The 26679-nt window shown below is 43.0% G+C and overlaps 2 protein-coding genes across 4 annotated transcripts in view; both read left to right on the forward strand.

The window, feature by feature from the left end:
- The first annotated feature begins 1045 nt into the window (after positions 1–1045).
- On the forward strand, positions 1046–3786 carry LOC111964303 (myosin-8-like). Its single transcript, XM_070443664.1, has 6 exons — positions 1046–1135; positions 1385–1539; positions 1666–1770; positions 1862–1903; positions 3420–3524; positions 3661–3786. The coding sequence occupies exons 2-4, from the start codon at positions 1429–1431 to the stop codon at positions 1886–1888; spliced, it is 243 nt and encodes an 80-aa protein (XP_070299765.1). The 5' UTR covers positions 1046–1135; positions 1385–1428; the 3' UTR covers positions 1889–1903; positions 3420–3524; positions 3661–3786.
- A 5010-nt stretch (positions 3787–8796) lies between these two features.
- The window catches only part of LOC111964308 (protein hinderin), a 43982-nt gene continuing 26099 nt past the window's right edge, over positions 8797–26679 (forward strand). The window contains exons 1-10 of one of the 3 annotated variants that reach the window (XM_023988161.3): positions 8797–9302; positions 9862–9897; positions 10009–10265; positions 12325–12443; positions 12577–12692; positions 18717–18856; positions 19710–20386; positions 24224–24310; positions 24450–24559; positions 24683–24803. In XM_023988161.3, the coding sequence (XP_023843929.1) occupies positions 9248–9302; positions 9862–9897; positions 10009–10265; positions 12325–12443; positions 12577–12692; positions 18717–18856; positions 19710–20386; positions 24224–24310; positions 24450–24559; positions 24683–24803 (1718 nt within the window). In that variant the 5' untranslated portion in view covers positions 8797–9247. The other 2 variants (XM_023988169.3, XM_023988179.3) reach the window with 2 other exon arrangements.

Below are 26679 nucleotides of genomic sequence, written 5' to 3' on the forward strand. Positions count from 1 at the left end.
TACAACCTGTCACTTTATTCAGCACTTAATAGGCACTTACTGTAGTATTTTTTTAATTTAGCATCTTGAGATGGGAAAACTTGTTTTATGAAGATGTGCTCTTTATGACAGAATGTTAAAGTTGGTGAAATCCAACGTTTTTTATGACCAAGTTACAAGGCACCAAATTGGTGGAACGACCCACCTAATTAGCACTTACCAGTTTTGCTGTGCGTGATGAATTCAGTCTAGCATGTTTCTGCACTTAAAGGTTGTGTTGATTATGCTGATGATTATGATGGTGATGATGGTAATGATGTATGATGGTGATGATGATGATGAGGGTGATGACGACGATGACGATGATGATGATGATGATGATTATGATGGTGATGATGATTATGATGGTGATGATGATGATTGTCATGATGATTATTATGATGATGATGATTATGAGTGATATGAGATGATTATTGTGGTGATGATGTGATGTATGATGACGTGGTGATGATAGGGTGATGATGACGATGATTATTGATGGTGATGATGATGATTATGATGATGATGGTATGATGATGATGATTGTCATGATGATGCTGATTGTGATGATGATGGTGATGATGATGATTATGATTATGATGGTGATGATTACGATGATGATGGTGATGATGATGATCGTCATGATGATGATTATGATGATTATAATTGATTATTGTGATGTGGTGATGATGATTGTCATGATGATGCTGATTGTCATGATGATTATTATGATGATGATGATGATGATGGTGGTGATGATGATGATTGTGATGATGATGATTATGATGGTGATGATGATGATGATGATTATGATGGTGATGATGGTGATGGGGATGATGATGATGATGCTGATGGTGATGATGAGGGTGATGATGACGATGATTATGATGGTGATGACGATGATGATTATGATGATGRTGRTGATGATGATKRTYRTSATGATGATGATKRTKRTGATGATGATGATGGTGATGATGATGATTATGATGATGATACAAGCCTCATCAACACTAAAAAGAAGCTGGAGACTGACTTTCCTCAGGTCAAAGGTGAAATGGAAGACACTGTCCAGGAAGCAAGAAATGCAGAGGAAAAGGCCAAGAAGGCTATTACTAATGTGAGTCTACATACATTAAATAACTATAAGTAGACTATGATAGCCGTCTTGGCCATTAATGTCTCATTATTTGTCAGCACAATCAAGTTTTGTACAATACTATACTGTCTTGTTTTAGTTCCTTTTCCCGAACATGTTTGTGTAAAAATGCCATTTCCATTTRGAGCCAAACATTGCCAGTGCTATAATTATGTGCACATTAAGGACAATACTTTCATTTTGCAATAATCCAGCCTGCCATGAATGCAGGGGAGCTGAAGAAGGAGCAGGACACCAGCTCTCACCTGGAGAGGATGAAGAAGARCCTGGAGGTCACAGTGAAGGACCTGCAGCACCGTCTGGATGAGGCTGAGAATCTGGCCATGAAGGGCGGAAAGAAACAACTCCAGAAACTGGAGTCTAGGGTAAACTCCTTAACTATGTATCGTTCATTAATTTGAAAGAAAGTCGACTCCATAATTGAAAAGGCAATACTTTAGTTATAATTTAGTATTACCATCACAACAAAACACAGAAGTCTTATATTTCAGGTCCGTGAGCTGGAAGGTGAAGTTGATGCTGAACAGAGACATGGGGCTGATGCTATCAAAGGTATCTGCAAATATGAGGGAAGAGTCAAGGAGCTCACATACCAGGTTAAGATTTTTCTTAGTAATTATAATAATAGTCTATTTATGAAGCTACACATGATATAATGCGTACAGTATATTATTTTACAACCCACAGACTGAAGAGGTTCCAGGATCCGGTTGACACGCTGAGGAAGCCGTAAGTACAATACTTGCTTGACTTGACATCTTGCTTTATTGAGATGGTTTATTTATGTAGTGTTACAAGGTGCAGGAACTTTGGTATTAGTGTATTAGCCTTTGTTTTAGCTTTATCACAGAAGGGACCATCACTGCAAGTAGTTTCAGTATATATCAGGGATGTTTCTGCCATTGAAATCCTTGGGCCGCATAGTTTTTCTTTTCGGACCACCGAAAAATGTAAGTTTAAAATACATTTTCATGATGGAAAATGCTTTCAGTATGACCTTAAATGACTAAAACCAAATAGTATTTAGAAAAGATAATGGACCTATGTATTATTTGAAAATATAATATTTGAGAACTAACAATCGCCTAAATAAAAGCTAGGCAGTCAGGGAAAATAGAAAATTCACAAAATATTGAATTTAGCAGTATTGCTTGTGTTATTATGTTTGAGCAAAGGAACACAGTATTAGCCATGGCAAAATTCACAGAATTTAAGGAAATTGGTTTTAAAACTGCAACATTTTCTCTCAGCTCCATAGCAAAATGTTTAGAATTGCAGGAAATTGGCTTAAACATACAAACATCTCTCTACACCACCGCTTAGCTGCTTTTAGCAATGCTAGTATTTACACACTAGCATCGTGGGAATTAGCTTGCAATTTTTTTTAATTGTCCGCTGGAAGTTAAATAAAATTACATTTCCACTTACTGTTGATTGTCTGTAGCGTTGGAGGGGGGAATGTGAAGAAAAAATAACATTAATGGAATGTATAATTAAACAGAATTTCTAAGGGTGGGTCTGTTGTAGACCTATGCAGTATACCTCAGCGAGGTCAGTTCCTCTCTACCTCATGTCAAAATAAGTCCCCCACAAGTTCTTGCTTTTTTTGTGCAGGTATGGAGCACGTGCAGGACTTATTTTGACATGAGGTAAGCGGAGAGGAAGTGTGTCTACAACAGACCCAAGTTTGGAAAGTCTGTTTAATTTATGTTCTATTAGATGATTTTTCTGAATTGTTCTCAATTTCCCCCCTGCATAAGGACCAAACCTACAGACAATCAACGGAGTAAGTTGAAATGCTATTCTATTTCACTTCTGGCTTCTGGTGGGCTATTCTGTTATTTTTGCAAGTTAATTCCCAGCACCACTAGTGTGTAAATACTAGTGGTGCTAAAAGCAGATAGGGGCTGCTAAAGGTTTATAAAAAATTCAGCCACACTAACCGGCTGACTGCGCCCATTTCCATGCCCCCTGCCACGGCCTTTTATATTCCGGAAAAAAAAAAATATATATGTATAAAATATAAACTCCTTCCTTTCATTCTAATGCATGCATGATTTTCAATAAACAAATAACAAAATAGTGTAGTTATGGGATCAGATCTGTCAATCAATCATACACACTCATTACTTTGACTCTATCATTCAGGTAATCTACATGACTTTAAATGTTTTTTTTTTCGTTTTTTTTTTTCTTTTTTTTTTTACATATATAAATATTAAAAAGTGTTTTGACACCCCTACAGGAAGAGCAGGCCAACACACACCTGTCCAGGTACAGGAAGCTGCAGCATGAGCTTGAGGTCAACAAAATCAACAAAATGAGAGCAAAGAGTCGTGAAGTTGGCAAGGTATAATCAAATATTTTGTTCTCTGATTTCCATAGATATGTTGACTTTAATGAACCCAGATTAAAGATGAATGATATGCAAGTACATATAAAATAGACAAAAATTACATGATCCTTTTTCTTGTTAATCCATTTAGGGAAAAGAAGCTGAAGAATTAAGTGCAGCCCTGAAGAGAGACATTAACAAGGAGTCATACAATATGAGTTCCCGATAAAATGTTCTCGTATAAAATAGTCATTCAATAAAGTGAGCTGACAAAGCCTGTAAATCTCCTTGTTTTTGTGATTTCCTCCTATCATTATGCTGCTGTAATAATGTATAGTATTGGTAGTTAATGTTTTGGTTTAGCTAATGGGTTGTGTTTTGGTATGCAATTTTCTATTATACTTTCTACAATGTTTTTATGTTGTGAAAAAATAAATATGGTGGCCCCTAGGGTCTAAGGATAGGCAACACACCCCATTAAAATTCTCAGTGGGAGAATCTCAAATGGTTTTTCTCACYTCACCTCCTCTCCTCCGTCCTCTCTCTGGAAACAAATGCCTTTGCATGAAATGAGACTCTCCTCCTCAGCTCACGAGTCATCATGTAAATTATGTTTACATGGGTGGAATCCCAAAATAAATGTGTAAAGTGCTGAAAACAAATGTAGCTAGTTGTGTAGTGTTTAATTTAAAAATTGTGGATTATAAAACAATTCCACGCTACCTGCCGCAAGGATTCTTTTGTGCATCCTCTGTCAAAGTAGGTAATCATAACGAATTGTCATTCTCCTCGATCACTTATCGGTTTCCAGGTCATGGAGGAGAGGAGGACGGAATAGTCTGGGAGAGCAGACATTTTCCAATTGGGAATGTCCCATAATGTACGGAAATGCTTAGACTTTCCTTGGCTAATGACAAAACTAAAAATGGAGCACAATGCCTGAAAGACGGTTTTGCTCAATCAACTATTAAATATATTGTAGATTTTGATTACACTGAAGTAATGTAGAAAATGCCTATCAAATACATATGCTTATAATTTGTTATATATTTCACTACATTCAATACCAAATGACTATTCATACTCACACACGATTCAATAGTTAAAACTTATCCCTTGAAACTAGGCCTGAAGAGAATGTCTTGATTTATTAACCAACTGCTCCCAATGACGGATTTGATGTACATAACTTTATAGATAACGACAATGTCTATTACTAAAAAATAAACTTCACCTCTTTACTAAAGGTGAGAGACAAGCATGAATTCCAATATTAAAATGTGAATTCCTGTGGACTTCAGATTGTGGTCACCTTTTACAATGATAATATCTGGAAATAGTTCAAGTCTAACAAGATTAGATTTTTAGGCCCATTTAATTGCCAGAGCTATTTTTGCTGTGTCTTTTTTGAACATCACACCCCTTATGTAACGAGTATAACAAAAACATGTGCATATAAAACATTAACAAAACATGTTCTGTGTGGTATGCTCCAGAAATGTGGATGCAGCTATGGACTTCAACCTAGATATGTGTTACTTATCGATGAGCCTAAATAACATATACAGTTGAAGTCGGACATTTACATACACCTTAGCCAAATACATTTAAACTCAGTTTTGCACAATTCCTGACATTTAATTAGAATAAAAATTCCCTGTTTTAGGGCAGTTAGGATCACCACTTTATTTTAAGAATGTGAAATGTCAGAATAATAGTAGAGAGATTGATTTCTTTCAGCTTTTATTTCTTTCATCACATTCCTAGTGGGTCAGAAGTTTACATATACTCAATTAGTATTTGGTAGCATTGCCTTTAAATTGTTTMATTTGGGTGAAATTTTTCGGTTAGCCTTCCACAAGCTTTCTACAATAAGTTGGGTGAATTTTGGACCATTCCTCCTGATAGAGCTGGTGTAACTGAGTCAGGTTTGTAGGCCTCCTTGCTCGCACACGCTTTTTTTTCCAGTTCTGCCCACAAATTTTCTATAGGATTGAGGTCAGGGCTTTGTGATGGCCACGCCAATACCTTGACTTTGTTGTCCTTAAGGCATTTTGCCACAACTTTGGAAGTATGCTTGGGGTCATTGTCCATTTGGAAGACCCCTTTTCGACCAAGCTTTAACTTCCTGACTGTTGTCTTGAGGTGTTGCTTCAATATATCCACATAATTTCCCTTCCTCATGATGCCATTTATTTTATRCGGTTCACCAGTCCCTCGTGCAGCAAAGCACCCCCACAACATGATGCTGCCACCCCCGTGCTTCACGGTTGGGATGTTGTTCTTTGGCTTGCAAGCCTCCCCCTTTTTCCTCCAAACATAATGGGGACAAAGTACGATCTTTGTCCCCATGTGCAGTTGCAAACCGTAGTCTGGCTTTTCTATGGTGGTTTTGGAGCAGTGGCTTCTTCCTTGCTGAGTGGCCTTTCAGGTTATGTCGATATTAGACTCGTTTTACCGTGGATATAGATACTTTTGTACCTGTTTCCTCCAGCATCTTCACAAGGTCCTTTGCTGTTGTTTTGGGATTGATTTGCACTTTTTCGCACCAAAGTACGTTCATCTCTAGCAGACAGAACGTGTCTCCTGCCTGAGCGGTATGACTGCTGCGTGGTCCCATGGTGTTAATACTTGCGTACTGTTGTTTGTACAGATGAACGTAGTACCTTCAGGSATTTGGAAATTGCTTGCAAGGATGAACTAGACTTGTGGTCTACAATTTTTTTTCTGAGGTCTTGGCAGATTCTTTTTGATTTTCCCATGATGTCAAGCAAAGAGGCACTGAGTTTGAAGGTAGGCCTTGAAATTCATCCAGGTACACTTCCAATTGACTCAAATGTTGTCAATTAGCCTATCAGAAACTTCTAAAGCCATTACATAATTTTCTGGAATTTTCCAAGCTGTTTAAAGGCACAGTCAACTTAGTGTATGTAAACTTCTAACCCACTGGAATTGTGATACAGTGAATTATAAGTGAAATAATCTGTTCTGTAAACAATTGTTGGAAAAATAACTTGTGTCATGCACAAAGTAGATGTCCTAACTGATTTGCCAAAACTATAGTTTATTAACAAGACATTTGTGGACCTAAGTGTATGTAAACTTCTGACTTCAACTGTACAATACAAAGAAGACATGTCTAGACTTCTTGGCTGCTTTGAAATAATCATGGAGACAAATTGTTAAGAACAGCTTTACATTCTCTGGTGCTACAACCCAAAGTAACCAAAACCATTTCTACCTAAATGATTAAATACTCTCTTCTTAATAGCCTATGAGTTCCTGTTGAGCGACCTTGTCAGTTCAACTGATTGAAGACAGTGGATTAATACACTAGATGTGTTATGCGGAAAATAATGGTTGAACCAAGAGCAGACTCAGGTAAGGAGACGGGGATGAAGTAATCAAGGTATTTATTGGAACACGGGGAAGATGAATGGCAGGTCAGGGGAAACTCAGGTTGGTTGCTGGAGACCAGGTGCGGAGGCTGAGGCTGGAGCGAGGGGGGTTGAGATCGGGTAAGCAGGTCCGGGGAGGAATCCAAGGGAGTAGTAGAGGCAGGAATCCAGGACAGAGCAGCAGGGTGATGAGACGTGGGACAGGAGACAGGGACCGGAGTCAGAGCAGGCAGAAATGTAGCGGAGAGGAAAACAGCATCAGGCAGGGTAACAGGATCTAAGTAGTAACAAAAAGCTAGAAGCGTAAACTGATTGAGCAGAGATTATGATCTGGCAGTGTGGAAGGTTTGAGTATTTGTAGAGGTCTTGATTATGGAACAGGTTGCAGCTGGTGGGGATCTGCTCCGACTCCAGCACACCTGTCTCCGTCTCCCACAACACACACACACACACACACACACACACACACACACACACACACACACACACACACAGAGAGAGGGAAAGAGCACTGGGGGAGGCGGCAGGTCAAAGAGACACAGGATGACCAGTAGAGGGTGTTGCAGGAGCAAATGTGACAAGATGTGTGAGCCCCTGGATTCACCCTCTGAATGGCACACATACACATTCCATGTCTCAATTGTCTCAAGGCTTAAAAATCTTTAACCTTTATCTAAAAATTATTGAAGTGGATTTAACAAGTGACATCAATAAGGGATCATAGCTTTCACCTGGATTTACCTGGTGAGGTTATGTCATGGAAAATGACATAATGTTTTGTACACTCAGTGTATATAATGGTGTGTAAGGACAATATGGACATTATATGAATAGAAAAGGTGTGTACAGCAGTAATTATATAGGTTGAGCCATGACTAGAATACAGTATATACATATAAAGTTGGTAAAACTGTATGTAAACCATTAAAGTGACTCGTGTTCAATGTCTCTATGTACATAGGGGTAGAGTACCGGGTGGGTAGAGTACCAGGTGGTAGCCGGCTAGTAACCATGACTAAGGTTCAGGGCAGGATACTGGGCGGAGGCCGGCTAGTGATGACTGTTTAAAAATCCTTAAGAGTCTATTGACATACCCGTGCGTCAATCTAAGTAACAAAAAATGAAATCGCCATCAAAATCCATCAGTTTAAGATAGAGATATCAGTTTTTTTGCCTGAGTTGCGTCTCAACCCACCACCTCCGCCTATGTTGGCCTTCCACATCTGCAGCGTCCGAATGGTTTACAAACTATTATGACCACTCTAGAAAGGGGAGACTCTTACGAAGAAGACGTGTTCTCCGTTTTGCTCTACAACCCCCACAAGTGTCACGAGACTCTTCTGAAGATAACCCATACACCCCTCCCCCTCCGACTTTTAGAGGTTAAACTGTTTAACAGTCTGATGGCCTGGATATACAGTAGAAGCTGTTTATTAGTCTCTCAGTCCCAGCTTGGATAGCCCTGTGGTTGCGGGCGGTGCAGTTTCCATACCAGGCGGTGATACAGAAAAAAAATTGGGTGTGGAAAAATATATGTTTGCACCCCTATTTTGAAAGTGGGCATGGAGCTGCTCCATTGCTCAGGTGCCTGCCCCAAGTAGCTACTCATGGTACTTTCAAGACAACTGGGAACTTGGAAATAACCGAGGTCAACTCATGACGCCTTTAGGGTGACCACATGTCCTGGATTGTGGTGACAGTCCAGCATTTTGACCCTTTGTCCCACAACCAAACAATCATATCCCGCATTTCATCAACAAATTCAAACACCACTAATTTACAAACAACATTAATGTGTCCCATATTTCAGTCAGACATTCCAATCTGTATATTTTGCAGCAGTGAGGAAGTGGCAAAGCATGTGGTTTCACTCTCACCAAAAGCTGTCCAAAATAAGCCCAATGCATTTCTATGGGCTTTTTTGTTTTACTTGTCGCCTGCCTTCGCGCCTTGCCTTTGGGAAAACGACTCCTATAGTTAGCACGCAGACATCAGCATCTAGTCTCATCTACAGATCTCTGTTTACAGTCACGTAGCGCTTTTGACACGATATCACAAGGATGTGGTACTGTTGATGTTAATGCCGCGTTCAAAACGTCAGTGATCTTCAGGTCGGAAAGTCGGAGCTCTAGAAATAGTTGGAATTCCGAGTTGAAAGACCGTTAAAATATATTTTTCCCAGTCGGCGCAGTTTTTCCCCCGAAATCCCAGTTGTTTGGAACGCAGCATCAGTCCACCTTCATCCTACCCCCCAAACAAGTGTGTCTTTCATCCTAACAAGTGTCAGTTTCTACGCAACCTGGCAATGCTTGGCATCCTGGGAGTGGCGTTTGATTCAATATGGCGGCAGCAAAGGAAGGAAAGAACAAATCAGGATTTTGGGGGATTAATGACAGTATCCTTTTACTTGGTGTCCATAAAAGACAGCCCCCCGTATAAGAAGTTTTGAACGTTTTGAAGTCGAAATTGTCAGTATGTTTTCGATGACGGTAGGATACGTTTTTATTAACAAGCCGGGTGTGGACTTGGTATGAAGCTAACGTTAGCTAGCTGTTATGCATACACATCGCTAACTAGATGTAATTAGCTTGCGTACTAGTTGTGGAGCCTTGTTAACTAGCTAGCTAGGGGTTCCTCACTTGGCTGGAAAGTGATCATAGTTAGCTAGTTTGTTTGCTATGGCCGGGGATGTTAAATATCATGTTAGCAAGCTAACTTACATTTTTGTAACTAGTTAACAGTAGCCGGATTCTCATGGGCAGTTAACTATCCGGTAACGTACCTTGTTCAAAGCAACCCTTGCCAGCTAGCTGGCTATAAAGTTATCAACACATGCTAGGCACTTGATGAACCCAGTTCAGTAGCTTGCCTTAGCCAACTTCAACATGGTGCTTTTTATTGAAGTGAGGGTCTTGTTAGAGACCAAATATATTATCTTAATTAAATTCACACAGCATCAGATGAAGACCAACCTTTGGTGTTCATTCCGGGTGAGGGCATTATTAGACTTCTCAAAGCCAAATGTGAGATGTTCTGACCACTTTTCCTATTGCTGGCTGCTAACGCTACTTTATTTGTCACCATGTCTCTCGCTCTCTCAGGAGTAAGCAGAGAGGGACACTTGCGGACAGCCTTTAAGTCAGTATCGGGCACCAGCAGCAGTGAGAGAAAGGTGAAGATGAGGGCCAATTATAGCAGTGAGATCCGAGGAGAGGCTCCTCTGAGCCGGGGCAATAAGAAGCAAGGCCAGCGGCTTTCCCTGTCCTCGATGGGTAGAGGGCAGCTCCAGGCCACCCCTGCACCTACAGTCCCACCTCCCAACCCAGCCACCCAGCAGCATCTCCTCACCACTCCACAGGTAGGTCTGCCAAGAAGGCTCACTCCATCAACACCAACTAGTTATTAGCTATTWTATACTGGGTGGTTCGAGCCATGAATGCTGATTGGCTAACAGCCGTGGTATATCAAAACACATATTTTTACAGCTCTAGTGAAGTTGGTAAACAGTTTATAATAGCAATAAGGCACCTCAGGGGTTTGTGATATATGGCCAGTATACCACGGCTAAGGTCTGTGTCCAGGCACTCCGCGTTGCACGTAAGAACACACCTTAGCTGTGGTATATTGCTTAAATAACCTCTCCAGTCGGACAGGGGCACATGMAAACACAAAGCCTGGGTACTACACRGCTATTTCTGATTGGCTCCAGCCATTTATACATCATTGAAATTTTCTTAGGCCTACTCCCAAGCCCACCCTCTTTTCTCAGATTTACAATGTTGTTCTGATGCTGATCACAATCCTRATTCATCAGTGCTAACTAATTTGTCCAAACCAGGTAAGATTTAAAAATAAATAAATAGCTGAAACAGGCTGACATACAACAAGCTAGTAACACACAGCATGTCAATATACTGTACTGTTGTGCAATGCTTGCCAAAAAAATGGTCTCTTTTGTTCTGATTTAAGGCTTTCTATTTTGTARTAAATTAAATATAAAGTATGTGGACACCTGCTCGTCAAACATCACATTCCAAAATCATGGCCAATAATATGGAGTTGGTCCCCTCCTTTGCTGCTATAACAGCTTCCACTCTTATGGGAAAGCTTTCCACTAGATGTTGGAACTTTGCTGCAGGGACTTGCTTCCATTCAGCCACAAAAGCGCATTAGTGAGGTCAGGCACTGATGTTGGGCGATTAGGCCTGGCTCACAGAACGCATTCCAATTCATCCTAAATGTGTTCGATGGGGTTGAGGTCAGGGGTCTGTGCAGGCCAGTCAAGTTCTTCCACACCGATCTCAACAAACCATTTCTGTATGGACCTCGCTTTGTGCACAGGGGCATTTTCCTGCTGAAACAGGAAAGGGCCTTCCCCAAGCTGTTGCCACAAAGTTGAAAGCACAGAATTGTCTAGAACAGTGTTTCCCAATGCTGGTCCTCGAGTACCCCCAACAGTACAGTTTCGTTGTAGCGCTTGAGAAACGCACCTCATTCAACTCATTGAGGGCTTGATGATTATTTGACAAGTTGAATCAGGTGTGCTTGTCCAAGGTTACAATAAAAAATCTGTACTGTTGGGGGTAATCGAGGACCAGGGTTAGGAACACTAGTCTAGAATGTCATTGTATGCTGTAGCGTTAAGATTTCCCTTCCCTGGAACTAAGGGACCTAGCCTGAACCTTGAAAAACAGCCCCAGACCATTATTCCTCCTCCACCAAACTTTACAGTTCGCACTATGCATTCGAGAAGGTAGCATTCTCCTGGCATCCCCCAAACCAAGATTTGTCTGTCGGACAGCCAGATAGTGAAGCGTTATTCATCACTCCAGAGAATGCGTTTCCACTGCTCCAGAGTCCAATGGCGGCGAGCTTTACACCACTCCAGCYGACGCTTCRCATCGCGCATGGTGATTTTAGGCTTGTGTGTGGCTGCTTGGCCATGGAAACCCATTTCATGACGCTCCCAACGAACAGTTCTTGTGCTGACGTTGCTTCCAGAGGCAGTTTCGAACTCGGTAGTGAGTGTTGCAACCAAGGACAGACAGGGGACTCAGAAATCTTGGCGGTCYCTTTCTATGAGCTTGTGWGGYCTACCACTTCGCAGCTGAGCCGTTGTTGCTCCTAGACATTTCCACTTCACAATAACAGCACTTACAGTTGACCGGGGCAGCTCTAGCAGGGCAGAAATGGGACAAACTGACTTGTTGGAAAGGTGGAATTAAATTACGGTGCCACGTTGAAAGTCACTGAGCTCTTCCGTATGGGCCATTCTACTGCCAATGTTTGTCTATGGAGATTGCATGGCTGTCTGATCGATTTTATACACCTGTCAGCAACGGGTGTGACTGAAATAGCCAAATCCACTAATTTGAATGGGTGTCCACATACTTTTGGCCTACACACTACACATGTAGTGTATGTATTTTGTTCAGGCACTCTCTGAGGTGACCCAGGCTAAGAACAGGACCTCTCTGAAGGACCTCTGTCCCCAGGATAAGCGGCGCATCGCCAACCTCATCCAGGAGCTGGCCAGGTAACTGCTCATCCAACATAAGTGTCTGTATTTGGCAGGGATGTAGGATTTTTCGGTGTGTGGATTTTCTCAAGAATGAAGTTAATTTACACAGTGTGCTGTAATCCCTGACCCTCCATCTCTTCTTACCCAGAGTGAGTGAAGAGAAGGAGTCGTCGGTACAGAGGCTGAGGGACGAACAGGAGACCTTTGAGCGCAAAATTCTACAGCTTGAGCAGCAGAACCATCTCATTGTACAKGAGAGAGAGAGTATCCTTTTCCCCATGGATGCACACGCACACGGATAAACACACACACATATCAAGGGCGTCTCCTAATGACATTGTCAGCCCTGTGGTGTCTTTGTCTTTCTGAAGTGTCCTTGAGGCCTGCYGTGCCTGCTGGTGTTTTCTTGCTTTCCCAGACCTGTATCAGTCAATGATTTATAAGACAGCCATGAATGTGTGCCAGGTAGCCTAGTGGTTAGAGCGTTGGACTAGTAACCGAAAGGATGCAAGATCGAATCCCTGAGCTGACAAGGTAAAAATCTGTCGTTCTGCCCCTGAACAAGGCAGTTAACCCACTGTTCCTAGGCCGTCATTGAAAATAAGAATTTGTTCTTAACTGCCTTGCCTAGTTAAATAAAGGTGAAAAGAGTACTTGCAGACACTGCAGCCMTACACTGCCTCTGAAGAATTTAAGGCTCTTCCTGTATTCTGGCAGCAGGGGGCAGCATTTTCTAGGGCTTGATATCACCACCGCCAACCTCAGTGGTCTGCCAGATACTCCATGAGCGTTATAACATTCACACGTACCTTCATTCCCCCCTGCTTTTTCACGATTTTGCTTCTTGGCCACATCTTGACATTTAATATGACATTTGCACTCTGTCTGAGATCACTGTGGATTACGTTGTTTGAAACCGTTACCGTCTATGACGTTTTACCTTGTGGGACTGTGGCATTTGCTCTTGTCTCATGTTTTGGTAATCTTGTTCTTCTTCATGCACTGAATTTTGTCATATCTTACCTTTTCCTGACCTGTCAAAGGCTTTCAGATGCAACGCCACCAGTTAATTCTAAACATGCTAACACTGTCAGGCTCAGTCTCTTGGCATGACCTGGCAACTTTCCTGTAATTCCAGCAGCATCCCAGAATTACTCCGTTTCCTCCACTTTTGCATCCCACCCCTCCTGTCGTCCTCCTTAACGATTCCGCTCAGGTCAAACCGACGTGGGGAGAGCCGTCAATTTAGGGGGGGAAACACAGCGAAATATGAAGAGTAATCGTTGGCTGGTAAATTGCACAATTGGCAGCGGAGCTGGGAAATTAGGAAAGCACAACTCAATTAAAGGCACTTTGGCTGCGAGACCTGGCATTTATACTAAACTTCCAAACTCCATTAAAAAGGAATTTGGGCTGGAAAAACTCTGATTAAAGCACCTCGATGGGATAACCAGTTTTTAAAGCGCACACACAGTCGTAAAGAGACTTCTGAGACGTAGGGTTCCGGACTGATCTTTGAAGGTTAAGGAGGCACCAAAGGCAAACGGGCTAAAGGGAGACTTGTAAAGTCTAATTCCATTACACCCTCTGCCTCACCTTCAGTCTTATCTACCAAGAGCCAGGTTATCAAGGGGAGGATGTATATCTCTCCGTCTAAAGACCTGAGATGACAGAAAAGCATTCTTGTTGAAATGTTGTCTGCCAGGACCATTTTGAAGCTCAAGTGCTGAATGAAATCTACGATTTGAATAAGGTTGTCTCTGGTTGTTTCCCCTTGGCATGTTGTTTTGGGGAGGTTAAAAGCTAAATGTCATTTCTGAGTCTGTGCTTCACATATCACTTTTTTTTAAATTCACCTTGCAAGTTAGTCAGCGACTATACCACTGCTGTGGTTGAAATATTAAGTGACTCTACCCTCCTCCCTTAGGCAATGGATAAAGGGCTAAACTTTGAGTTTACTTTGTTCTCATTGTATTTATGTTAGACCTTTAATACCATCAAGAGACAAAGTCAACTTTGAGCTATAGCGTTTGATGCAGCTATTTATTTGGTTGGTTCCTTGTAAAACCGATTTGTCCTCTCCAGGAACATAAAGTTATGCTAACTGTCCCCTTCCATCAATTCTTCATCACCAGGCCCTACACACACACACACACACACACACACACACACACACACTGAAAGAGAGAGACTGCATACACACTCATTCACACACCCAGTCGATTTGGCACAGAGCTCATAAGGCAGGTTTTAAAAATATTCCTTTCCTGCGCAAATTTGTTTCACCTTAAGGTGGATTTCATTATTTAATTTGGGCACGGCCTGACAGGGTGAGTGAATAATTTTGACAGGCACTGTCTGAAGCCTCGATTGCAAACTCTTGATTTTGTATATTTTTGGATTAAGGAGCGTAGAAATTGAAGCTTTGATTGAAGAGGTTGTGCGTTCTGATTGGCTCATGGCCAAGACTCAGAGAAGCGGTTTTACTGTTTTCGGTGTGTGAAGAGATCCTTATCAATTGCGCTTCAGTCGCCCCTAGATTACCAGGCGTTGAGCATCAAGGCTGCTTTGACCCATCAACCTTTTTAATGTAAGTGTGTTTACGCGCCCACTCTAGCCAGGTTAGGTGGTTGTGAGGAGTTTTGGTTGGAGCATGATGCTTGCAATACCAGATTTCTGTGGGTTACTCTGACATGTTYGCGTGTATTAGGCTCCTCTGGAATAAAAGGAACCTGATGATAACCCAGAGGATATTATACTACCAACATTAAAGGGATAGTTCACCCAAATTACAAAATTACACTTTAGTTTCCTTACCTGGTTTCCTTAGCAGTCTATGGACAACGTATGACAGCAATCCATGCTTTGGTTTAGTTTCAGTTTTTCATCTATACGTAACTTGAGCTTCACGGGTAAACTTTCGAATGATTTGGACATAATGAAAATCTAATATTGGTCCCATGACTTGAATGGGATTTGTGCCACAAATGCTCAAACATTTGGAAACAGTGCCAGGGAAACTAAACTAAAACATTGATTGCTGTCATACCTTTTCCATAGACTGCTTGCAGGTTAAGGAAACCAATATGGCATTTTTTTTATTTGGTGACCTATCCCCATAATCCATTGACATGGAAATTGCCCCTGAAGTGTTTTGTCGATTCTGTCAAATTTTGTCATGACTGAATTGTCATCGTCAAATTATATTTGTCACATGCGCCGAATACAACAGGTGTAGATCTGAAATGCTTACTTACAAGCCCTTAACCAACAATGTAGTTTTAAGAAATGAAGAGTCAAGAAAAATATTTACWAAATAAAGTAAAAAATAACAGCAACAATAAAATAACARTAACGAGGCTATATACAGGTGGTACCGGTACTGAGTCAATGTGCGGGGTTACCTGTTAGCCGTGCCCGAGCCGAGCGAACAGTCTGACTAGGGTGGCTGGAGTCTATGGCAATTTTTAGGGCCTTCCTTTGACACCGCCTGGTATAGAGGTCCTGGATGGCTGGAAGCTTGACCCGAGTGATATACTGGGCCGTACGCACTACCCTCTGTAGCGCCTTGCAGTCGGTAGAGTGTTTAGTGTTTATGAAAGAAGCCTTTCTCCTCCCATGTTTCATTTCCCAGGCTTGGTTGAACTCATCCGACACCAAAGTGTTTTCTCCTAGCGTATCTTTCCACTGACTGTTACTTCATTATGGCTTCTCTTTGAAAACTTTTAATTTGCTCCCAAATCGGGGACTTTTAAAGGTGATGTGTTGAGAAAGTCATCAGCCTGGGGCTATTGCCCATCTATAAAAGGATATGGCCTGCAGCAGGGAGGTTTATGGGTATTGGTTGGTAGGAGTGTGTTTGGGACTGTGTGTACCCATCTTGAGGGGTGACTAGAGGTGGTGCTATGTTATTGTTGGTGCAATGCAAATTCTCTGGGTCTACCTACAGTGCATTCAGAAAGTATTCAGACCCCTTGACYTTTTCCACATTTTGTTACGTAGCAGCCTTATTCTAAAATGGATWAAAAAATCAAATAAAAATCCTCATCWATCTAYACACGACCCCATAATGACAAAGCAAAAACAGGTTCTCTGAAATGTTAGCACATTTATAACAAAATAGAAATACCTTTATTAACATAAGTATTCAGAACCTTTGCTAAGAGACTCGATTGAGCTCCGGTGCGTCCTGTTTCCATTGATCATCCTTGATGTTTCTACAACTTCATTGGAGTCCGCCTACGGCAAATTCAATTGATTGGACATGATTTAGAAAGGCACACACCTGCATTGCTGGTTAAGGGCTTGTAAGTAAGCATTTCAGATCTACACCTGTTGTACTCAGCGCATGTGACAAATATAATTTGATTTGATGATGACTGAATTCAATCATTACAAAATTTGACAGAATCGACCAAACACTTCAGGGGCAATTTCAATGTCAATGGATTATGGGGATAGGTCACCAAAGAAAAAAAATAGGTCCCACAGTTGACAGTGCATGTCAGAGCAAAAACCAAGCCATGAGGTCGAAGGAATTGTCTGTAGAGCTCCAAGACATGATTGTCGGGGCACAGATCTGGGGAAGGGTACCAAAAATTATCTGCAGCGTTTAAATTTTTTTAACCTTTATTTAACTAGGCAAGTCAGTTAAGAACAAATTCTTATTTTCAATGACGGCCTAGGAACAGTGGGTTAACTGCCTTGTTCAGGGGCAGAACGACAGATTTGTACCTTGTCAGCTCGGGGATTCGATCTTGCAACCTTTCGGTTACTAGTCCAACGCTCTAACTACTAGGCTACGCTGTCGCCCCCCCCCCAGCATTGAAGCTCCCCAAGAACAGTGGCCTCCATCATTCTTAAATGGAAGAAGTTTGGTACCACCAAGACTCTTCCTAGAGCTGGCTGCCTGGCCAAACTGAGCAATCGGGGGAAAAGGGTCTTGGTCAGGAAGGTGACCAAGAACCCAATGGTCACTCTGATAGAGCTCCAGAGTTCGTCTGTGGAGATGGGAGAAAATTCCAGAAGGACAACCATCTCTGCAGCACTCCACCAATCAGGCCTTTATGGTAGAGTGGCCAGACGGAAGCCACTCCTCAGTAAAAGTCACATGACAGCCCGCTTGGAGTTTGCCAAAAGGCACCTAAAGGACTCTGACCATGAGAAACAAGATTCTTTGGCCTCAATGCCAAGCGTCATGTCTGTAGGAAACCTTGCACCATCCCTATGGTGAAGCATGGTGGTGGCAGCATCATGCTGTGGGGATGTTTTTCCGTGGCAGAGACTGTGACACTAGTCAGGATCGAGGGAAAGATGAACCCGTGTGGCTCAGTTGGTAGAGCATGGCGCTTGCAAATTAAAGAGAGATCCTTGATGAAAACCTGCTCCAGAGTACTCGGGACCTCAGAGTGGGGTGAAGGTTCACCTTCCAACAGGACAACGACCCTCAGCACACAGCCAAGACAATGCACGAGTGGCTTCGGGACAAGTCTCTGAATGTGCTTGAATGGACCAGCCAGAACCTGGACTTGTCAAGCTTGTAGCGTCATACTCAAGAAGACTTGAGGCTGTAATCGCTGCCAAAGGTGCTTCAACAAAGTACTGAGTAAAGGTTCTGAATACTTATGTCATTGTGATTTTTCTGTTTTTGAATTTTTATACCTTTGCAAAAATTTCTCAACCTGGTTTTTGCTTTGTCATTATAGGGTATTGTGTGTAGATTGAGGGAAGAAAACAATTTAATAATTTGTGGAATAAGGTTGTAACGAATTTGATAAGTCAAGGGGTCTGAATGCTTTCCAATGCACTGTGTATGTGATCTGATGCTTTGTTAATAATGTAGGGGTTGCAATGGAAGTATGTATCGACCTCACTCACAGCCCGGTTGTGTGTACGAGCGGTGCTGTCATTTGCAGGCCCCTCATGCTCAGCAGTGGTTTTGCTCCAGATGAGCTCTCTCTTGTCTGGCATTCAGCCTGGCACCCAGATCTGGCATCACGGCCCAGCTCTGCTCAGCCTGGCCCGACCCAGATGGAGAAATCTGGAAAGCTCTACCCGCCCAACAACATTTTTATCATGCTCTTTCTTTTCAGTTTCTCTTTTTCAACATTATGAGTTGAAACTCAGTTCTCTTTCACTTTGCTGGCTTAATGATGGGGTGGTGGGTGGAATGTTCTTTTGGGCTTATGTTATGTGACATGTCTGCAAAATGTAAATAAAAATGTATCTCAAAAAAGGAAGAAAAATGGAGACTAATATGACCCTTAACCCCAGCCCCCTGTGGCCCAGGCCTACAGCAGCAGTATCGGGAGTGTCAGGAGCTGCTTGGTCTCTACCAGCAGTACCTCTCTCAGCAGCAGGAGAAACTCAACCAGTCCATTGCCCAGCTGAGCCACGCACGCAGCTCCCACTATAACTCTCACAGCAAGGTACTCACTGTGTGTGTGTGTGTGTGTGTGTTAATGCCTGCAACATGCGTAATACAAGATTGTGATGCGCGTCTGAGAGATGGCGATAGTGTGAATGTGTGTGAAAGAGCATATTTGTGTGTGTGTGCCCGTCACCTTCCCTAGTGAGCCATCTCCAAACAGCGCTTTTCACCATCAAACGCAATACCCCCAACTGGGAGAGATGCACATACACACTCACACATTTTCTTTTCGAAGGACCCGTCCTAAGACCTAGACAGCACATCAAATGTCACGACAGCTAAGGAAAAGTCCACTATGACCGCGTACAGTAGCACAAACCATTTCTCAAGGTAATCATTTAGACAACTTCGTCATCCTCCGTGGCCTACGGTGGGGCTGAGTAATGCGTGTTTGCGTGCTCTGTGACCGCACACTGGATTAGTCAGTCGCTCTCTTGTCTTGCTGAAGGTGGGCACTTTTCTGTTCTGTACTCTAAGGGTTTATCTTTTTCGCTTCAGAGACCTTGGTTTCCCTGTGCTCAGCACTTTTTCTTCAGAATCTCTTGCCCAAACCAAATTGAAGTGAAAGATTCCATACCTCTTACTTCTGCGTTGTCGAGTATATCTTGGCTTAACCATTGTTAAAAGTTAAAACAGGAAAAGGAAGGAGTGACCCCTTACTCTTAAACACTTGTAGAGATTGGAGACGAATACATGACAAGTTTCAGATTTTATTGATGCCTACATACTGTAGCAGTTAATACAGGCTGAAATCCAGGTGCATAAGATTAAATGGTAACATTGAATAATATATTGACAATAGATACAAATAGAAAGGTATATTTGACTGGGTGGCTATCTTGTCTCCACAGGCCCCCAGCAGTGAGGGAGCCTCCACCAAGCCTAGCAGGGGAGAGAGGGCCACAGCCTTGGACGGCTCCTACCTAGACTTGCCCACTCTTGGAGGAACGGGGACAAACGGAGGAGGAAGAGAGCAAAGTGGCGGAGGAAGAGGAGCGGGAGGAAGAGTCCCATCCCTGAGTCCTGCCTCTCTCTCGGACGACCTTCACTCTGACACTCACCCTCCCTATTCCTCCAGCGACCAATCCCAGGGACCAATGAAACCACGGGGCTGCCGAGGAGGGGCCCATAGCGAGCTTCGCCTAGCGTCCCACCGCAGCAGACAGGAAAGTCTGGTCAACAGGAGGTTCCCCCAAAGGGGGGCCACAGAAGACCCTCGACTGGGCAACACCAGCCCGCTGCTCCACAACGGCCCTGGTGAACTACTCAAAGACAGCAGAGGTCTACTTGGACCTGGAGGGTTACTACCCGGAGAAGACCCATCGGGGGAGGGAGTCGGGGCAGAGGGGGCCCTCACAGCACCCCTCCTGGGCCCGGAGGACTGGGAGGAGAGGAGGCACCAGCTGTTCCTGCAGAAGCTGCAGCTGGAGGTGGAGAGAGAGAGGCTGCAGGCGCGGCTGGCCCAGCAGGAGGAGCGTCTGATCAGACAGAACCAGCATCTCCGACACACACGCCTAGACTACAGCAGGTATTAAATTGAATTACATTTTATACTGAGCAAAAAATATTAACTCAACATGCAACAATTTCAAAGATTTTACAGAGTTACAGTTCGTATAAGGAAATTAGTCAATTGAGGCCCTAATCAATGGATTTCACATGACTGGGAATACAGATATGTGTCTGCAACAATCTCAGATGCCCCCCCCCMAAAAAAAAGTAGGGGCAGGGATCAGAAAACCAGTCAGTGTCTGGTGTGACCACCATTTGCCCCATGCAGTGCGACACATCTCCTTCGCATACAGTTGATCAGGCTGTTGATTGTGGAATGTTGTCCCACTCTTCTTTAATGGCTGTGCTAAATTGTTGGATATTGGTGGGAACTGGAACACGCTGTCGTACGCGTCGATCCAGAGCTTCCCAAACAATGCTCAATGGGTGACATGTCTGAGAATGCAGGCCATGGAAGAACTGGGGCATTTTCAGCTTCCAGGAATTGTGTATGGGGCCGTGCATTATCATGCTGAAACATGAGGTGATGGTGGTGGATGAATGGCACTACGATGGGCCTCAGGATCTAGTCACGGTATGTCTGTGCATTCAAATTGCCATCGAGAAAATGCAATGGTGTTGGTTGTCCGTAGCTTATGCCTGCCCATACCATAACCTCACCTCACCACTGTGAGGCCGGTTGGACGTACTGCCAAATTTTCTAAAATGACGTTGGTAGAGAAATGAACATTATATGATCTTGCAACACCTCTGGTGGACATTCCTGCAGTCACCATTCCAATTACACGCTCCCTCAAAACTGGTGTTGTGACATAACTGCACATTTCAGAATGGTCTGTTATTGTCCCCAGCACAAGTTGCACCTGTGTAATGATCACAGTGTATAATCAGCTTCTTGATATGCGAAACCTGTCAGGTGGATGTATTATCTTGGCAAAGCTCACTAGCAGGGATGCAAACATATTTCTGCACAACATTTTTAGAGAAATAAGGGTTTTGTGCGTATTGAACATTTCTGGGATCTTTAATTTTAGCTCATGAAACATAGCACCAATAATTTACATGTTGTGTTTATAGTTTGTTCAATGGATTTAAAAAAGACCTCAACAGGGTTCTACACTAACTTTTCCAGTGCCACCAACTTTTTCACTTGATGGCACCAGCACATTGCACCAATGTTTTTTAATTCGAATATTGCTAATTGATAATGACCTGTGCCTCCATTCCATAAATAACCATGCAAATAATGACTAGCCATCTCTAAAATGGCCATGTCCTTGTGTTCTTACATAGATTTTTGTAGATTTACTCTAACAGAAAACAAACAAAAAAGGGTGAAATGTATTTATTGCAGAATTCAAAGTGCCATGTGTTCATTTCTACGAAATCCTCTAGAGTGCAAAAAATTCAACAACAAAAACAGTACTTGATACCAAAACGATACCACGATAACAACAAAAAAGCAGGGAGAAGGGCAGATTCCTCCCCCCAGTTTTTTCAGGTTCTCGCTCTCAAAATAAAAACACTTTTTTAAATAGGAAAACATCAAAATTGGATGTTCCATGTCCACAACSATGCTTAAACCACATCAGGGGATAATTTTTTTTGACAATCTGAGAAATGTTGATTTTTTGGGGTTAATTAATTCTCCATTAATTCAGGAAGGCACCAGCCAGACAGTTGTTTGGCTAGCTGTGTTTCTGCAGTGCACTTCATGATTCTGACAGTTGGTCATAGGCTACTTTGTATTTACCTTTTTAATTGCCTTTCTATCTACCCGTAAACAGTAAGGACATCATTAGCATCGCTAACAGCTACACAAAGTGGTAGACATATAGGCCAATGATTTATTTTCATCCTGGATTGCTGATACTATGTATTGGCCATTGAGAAGCTTTGAAGCAACCGGTCTGCCATATTGGCACTCCATAGTGGGATGGAATTCTACAGTATTTCAATAAAATGTTTCAAGGACAAAATTACATGTATTTTTGTTGTTGTGGTGGGGACAGTAACATTAGCGCTACCTATTAGTCATCTGGGGGGGGTGTGTGTATACAGTGCATTCAGACCCCTTGACTTTTTCACATTTTGTTAAATTACAACTTTATTCTAAAATGGATTAAATAATAACTGGTTTTTAGAAATGTTTGCAAATGAAAAGATACCTTATTTACATAAGTATTTAGACCTTTTGCTACGAGACTCTAAATTGAGCTCGAGTGCGTCCTGTTAACATTGATGCTTATGTAATATTTCACTTTTATTTTTATACATTTGCAAAAATGTCTAAACCTGTTTTTGCTTTGTCATTATGGGGTATTGTGTGTAGATTGGTGAGGGGGGGGGAACTATTTAATCCATTGTTCAATAAGGCTGTAATTGAACAAAATGTGGAAAAAGTCAAGGGGTCTGTATACTTTTCCGAATACACTGTAGATCATTGATATAGGCCCTGCACGTACTGCTCACAGTAGGGATCGACTTTCAGGTAAATTTGCCAGTGGCACACCGGGCCAGTGCCAACTCAAAGGTACTGACCGGAATGGGGGAAAAAATATATACATGCATACATACTTGCACAAGATCTGGCCTACCAAATGGCATTATGCATTGACATTCACATTATTTTTACATTGTAAAATATGTCAGAATAACGTGGGCATTGCCTGACTAAACAGACATGCTCCCGACACAAACACACTAATGGAGTCTGTGCATGTGGTAAATAGTTAGTCTCGCCATTCGAGATGTTGAAGAGTTATTGAGAGGTTACTATATCATATTTTAAAACGAGAAAGCGACCAAAAATCGGGTTCCCTTTTGTAATGGAACGCTTTGAATGGAAAACCAAGTTGAAGCCAAACATTGGATGTTGTTTAGCCAATAATAACCGGAACATGGTTTTACCTCAACAGAAGCGTCAGGAAACAAAGTAATGGGCTTAAACTTAATAACAACTGATCAGAAATGAAATCGCACATCATTTATTTTGGAGCAGGAGAACTTGTAAATCGGCTAGCATAACGTCAATGACTTTTCAATTGCCAAAGAGCCTTAGAACTTCTAAATCGGTTACCATAACGTCAATGACTTTTCAATTGCCAAAGAGCCTTAGAACTTCTAAATCGGTTACCATAACGTCAATGACTTTTCAATTGCCAAAGAGCCTTAGAACTTCTAAATCGGTTACCATAACGTCAATGACTTTTCAAGGACCAAAGAGCCAAGAGGAAATGTCCGCTTTTCAAGGTAAGCTATTCCATGATGATTGACTTGCGCATTGCAAATATTCCACTAAGACTTAACTTTTTAAATACCTGATTTGCATACCCATTCTTGCCTTAGTATTTACTGGTAGATATCATAACTTGGAACATGTCTTACTGCTTTCCTACCCCTACCGCTGTCGGTCTTCGCTCCACCGACAACCATGTTTGACAGTTGCCTACTCTCTCTGCCCAACAGATTATATATATATAAAATCCATCCGCTTTTTAAAATGTTTTTTTTAAAGCAATTATGTTGCCTAGCATTATTAAAATATTTTTGATGGTGGTGATCGACTAGGCCAGAAGATTTCCAAAACCTCCCCAGTATGTCGAGACAGACGGGTCGTTCCCGTGCTGTACTTGCCTCTTCAGAAAGTAGGTTTATTTTTGGTCAATTGCACATGACTATTTTAATAACTCATAATGATTATTTAAAAAAATAAAGCGAGTTGTGAACCAAAAAAGAACGTGATCAGGTGAAAACGTTTCACTGCCGCAAGTCAAACGGTGCAAGTATTGAAGCCTGGTCAAACACGATGTGAATAATATTTGGGGCCTGTACTTAATGTTGTGTCTTGCAGGTTCCAGCAAGCCACTTTAGACGAACTCAGCCACTCCATGTCCAGAAATGAGACTGATCCGTTACCCAACAGCCGTGCACTACTCAGGTAAAGCCTTGGAACCACCTCACTCGATCTCTCACACACACTTTCCTCTCCATCTCTCGCTCTCTGAATAACTGGCATTTTTGTATCTAGTAATCCAACCTTTAGCTTACAAAGCTTGACTGTGTGTGTGTGTCTGCAGTGAGATGAGAGGGTGTGACGATGCAGAGGACTTGGCAGCAGAACAAGAAGTACATCCACACAAAGACAATACTGCACACATCCCCCTGCAAAACTCCATACACTCCCCTGGTAGGTTGTGTGCATTTGTGTGTGACAGCTCTGTAGCCATGGGCTGCCAGTTAGCCATCCCTGCTTCATAGTCTCCTTCATTAGGGTTCTGAAGTCAAATTTTTTTGTGTCCTCCATATGCAGAGCCCTGTCATAACAAGTCCAGGAGGGATATGGCCACCTCTCCTTTGGTGTCCCAGAGCATTCTCAAAGCCACCCCAGCACCAGTGATGCCCCCCACTCTACCTAGGACCCCCCACGCTAGGTAAGCCACAGAATTTGGTGTCCCAATCACAACACTGTTGTATCCCTTACACCATTGCTGTTTCCCAATTGACAGTTGACACTACACCGCAACACCGCATCTTAGCCTAGATCATCATTATCAGCACTTTTCAAGGTCAAAATAAAGTGTGTTGTCAATTTTAATTTGGGCTGTGATGACATGAATACACTATTGTCCAATGTAGTGTACGCATATCCAGGAAGTTGCAGGTGCTGGGTACACAAAGTAAACCAAAAATAGAGAATAGATCCGTGTCCACTGGTGAGTGCTCCTGCTGGGTTGAAACGTTGCACCAAAAAACATGGGGGGCATTCATCAGTGTGTGGGTATTTGTATTTTATTAATRATCCCCGTTATCTGTATCTATTTATTTCATATGGGTAAATTTATTTGTTGAGCACTGAATAAACAAAGCGTTGTTAAAAGCTGTGCTATATTTTCATCAAATAACATTTTGCGGGTGTAGGGAAATGTGTGTGTGTGTGTGTGTGGTGCGTTTTCTACCATATCTAGAAACATTTAGATTAGAAAACGACTATTTTCATGAACAGGTCAGGCAGGGTGGAAGTGCAATGCAACATGTCGTGGAACGCGTGAGGAAAGAAGATAAAAAGAGGGAGGAAAAGAAGGGAATAGGGAGCATGCGGCTGAGGTGGGCCTGGTCGGCACTGGGACTTGGCTTGGCGTTTGATGGGCTAAATGAAGCTTTCTCCCGGGCTAGCGGCAAGGCTGACAGGAGTCAAGCTGCGTTCCATTAGTTGTCCTAGCAGGGACCCAGCAGCAGGTGTAATTGAACAGACTTCTGTGGGGATGCACAGTCTCTGTCTGTCTCTCTCTCTCTCTCTCTCTCTCTCGTTCTCTCATATATTACTGGGGGAGGCTTGAGAGAGAGAGAGGGGGAGGCTTGAGAGGGGGAGGCTTGAGAGAGAGAGAGAGGGGGAGGCTTGAGAGAGAGAGGGGGAGGCTTGAGAGAGAGAGAGAGGGGGAGGCTTGAGAGAGAGAGAGAGGGGGAGGCTTGAGAGAGAGAGAGAGGGGGAGGCAAGGCCTTGAGCAGAAGAGAAAGAGGAGGAGGGGGAGGCTTGAGAGAGAGATGAGAGAGAGGGAGAGAGAGAGAGAGAGAGAGGGGGGAGGCTAGGAGAGAGAGAAGAGAGGGGGAGGCTTGAAGAGAGAGAGAGGGGAAGGCTTGAGAGAGAGAGAGGGGAGACTTGAGAGAGAGAGAGGGGAAGGCTTGAGAGAGAGAGAGGGGGAGGTTGAGAGAGAGAGAGAGGGGGAGGCTTGAGAGAGAGAGAGGAGAGGCTGAGGAAGGTTGAGAGAGAGAGAGAGAGGGAGCTTGAGAGAGAGAGAGAGAGAGGGAGGCTAGAGAGAGAAGGAGAGAGGGGAGGCTTGAGAGAGAGAGAGAGGAGAGAGAGCGTGAGAGAGAGAGGGAGAGGCTGAGAGAGAGAGAGAGAGGGGAGAGCTTGAGAGGAGAGAGAGAGGAGGAGGCTTGAGAGAGAGAGAGAGGTGAGAGGAGAGAGAGAGTAGAGAGAGAGGGGTTGAGAGAGAGGGGAGGCTTGAAGAGAGAGAGAGGAAGAGGAGAGAGAGGCTTGAGAGAGAGAGGGGAGAGAGACTTGAGAGAGAGGAGAGGGGGAGGCTTGGAGAGAGGGAAGGGGGAGGCTGAAGAGAGAGAGAGGGGGAGGCTTGAGAGAGAGAGAGGGGAGGCTTGAGAGAGAGAGAGAGGGAGAGAGGAGGCTTTGAGAGAGAGAGAGAGAGAGGGGAGAGGCTTGAGAGAGAGGAGAGAGAGGGGAGGCTTGAGAGAGAGAAGAGAGCGGGGGAAGGCTTGAGAAGAGAGAGGAGAGGAGGCTTGAGAGAGAGAGAG

The sequence above is a fragment of the Salvelinus sp. IW2-2015 genome, linkage group LG1 (genome assembly GCF_002910315.2).
Source record: "Salvelinus sp. IW2-2015 linkage group LG1, ASM291031v2, whole genome shotgun sequence".
NCBI lineage: Eukaryota > Metazoa > Chordata > Actinopteri > Salmoniformes > Salmonidae > Salvelinus > Salvelinus sp. IW2-2015.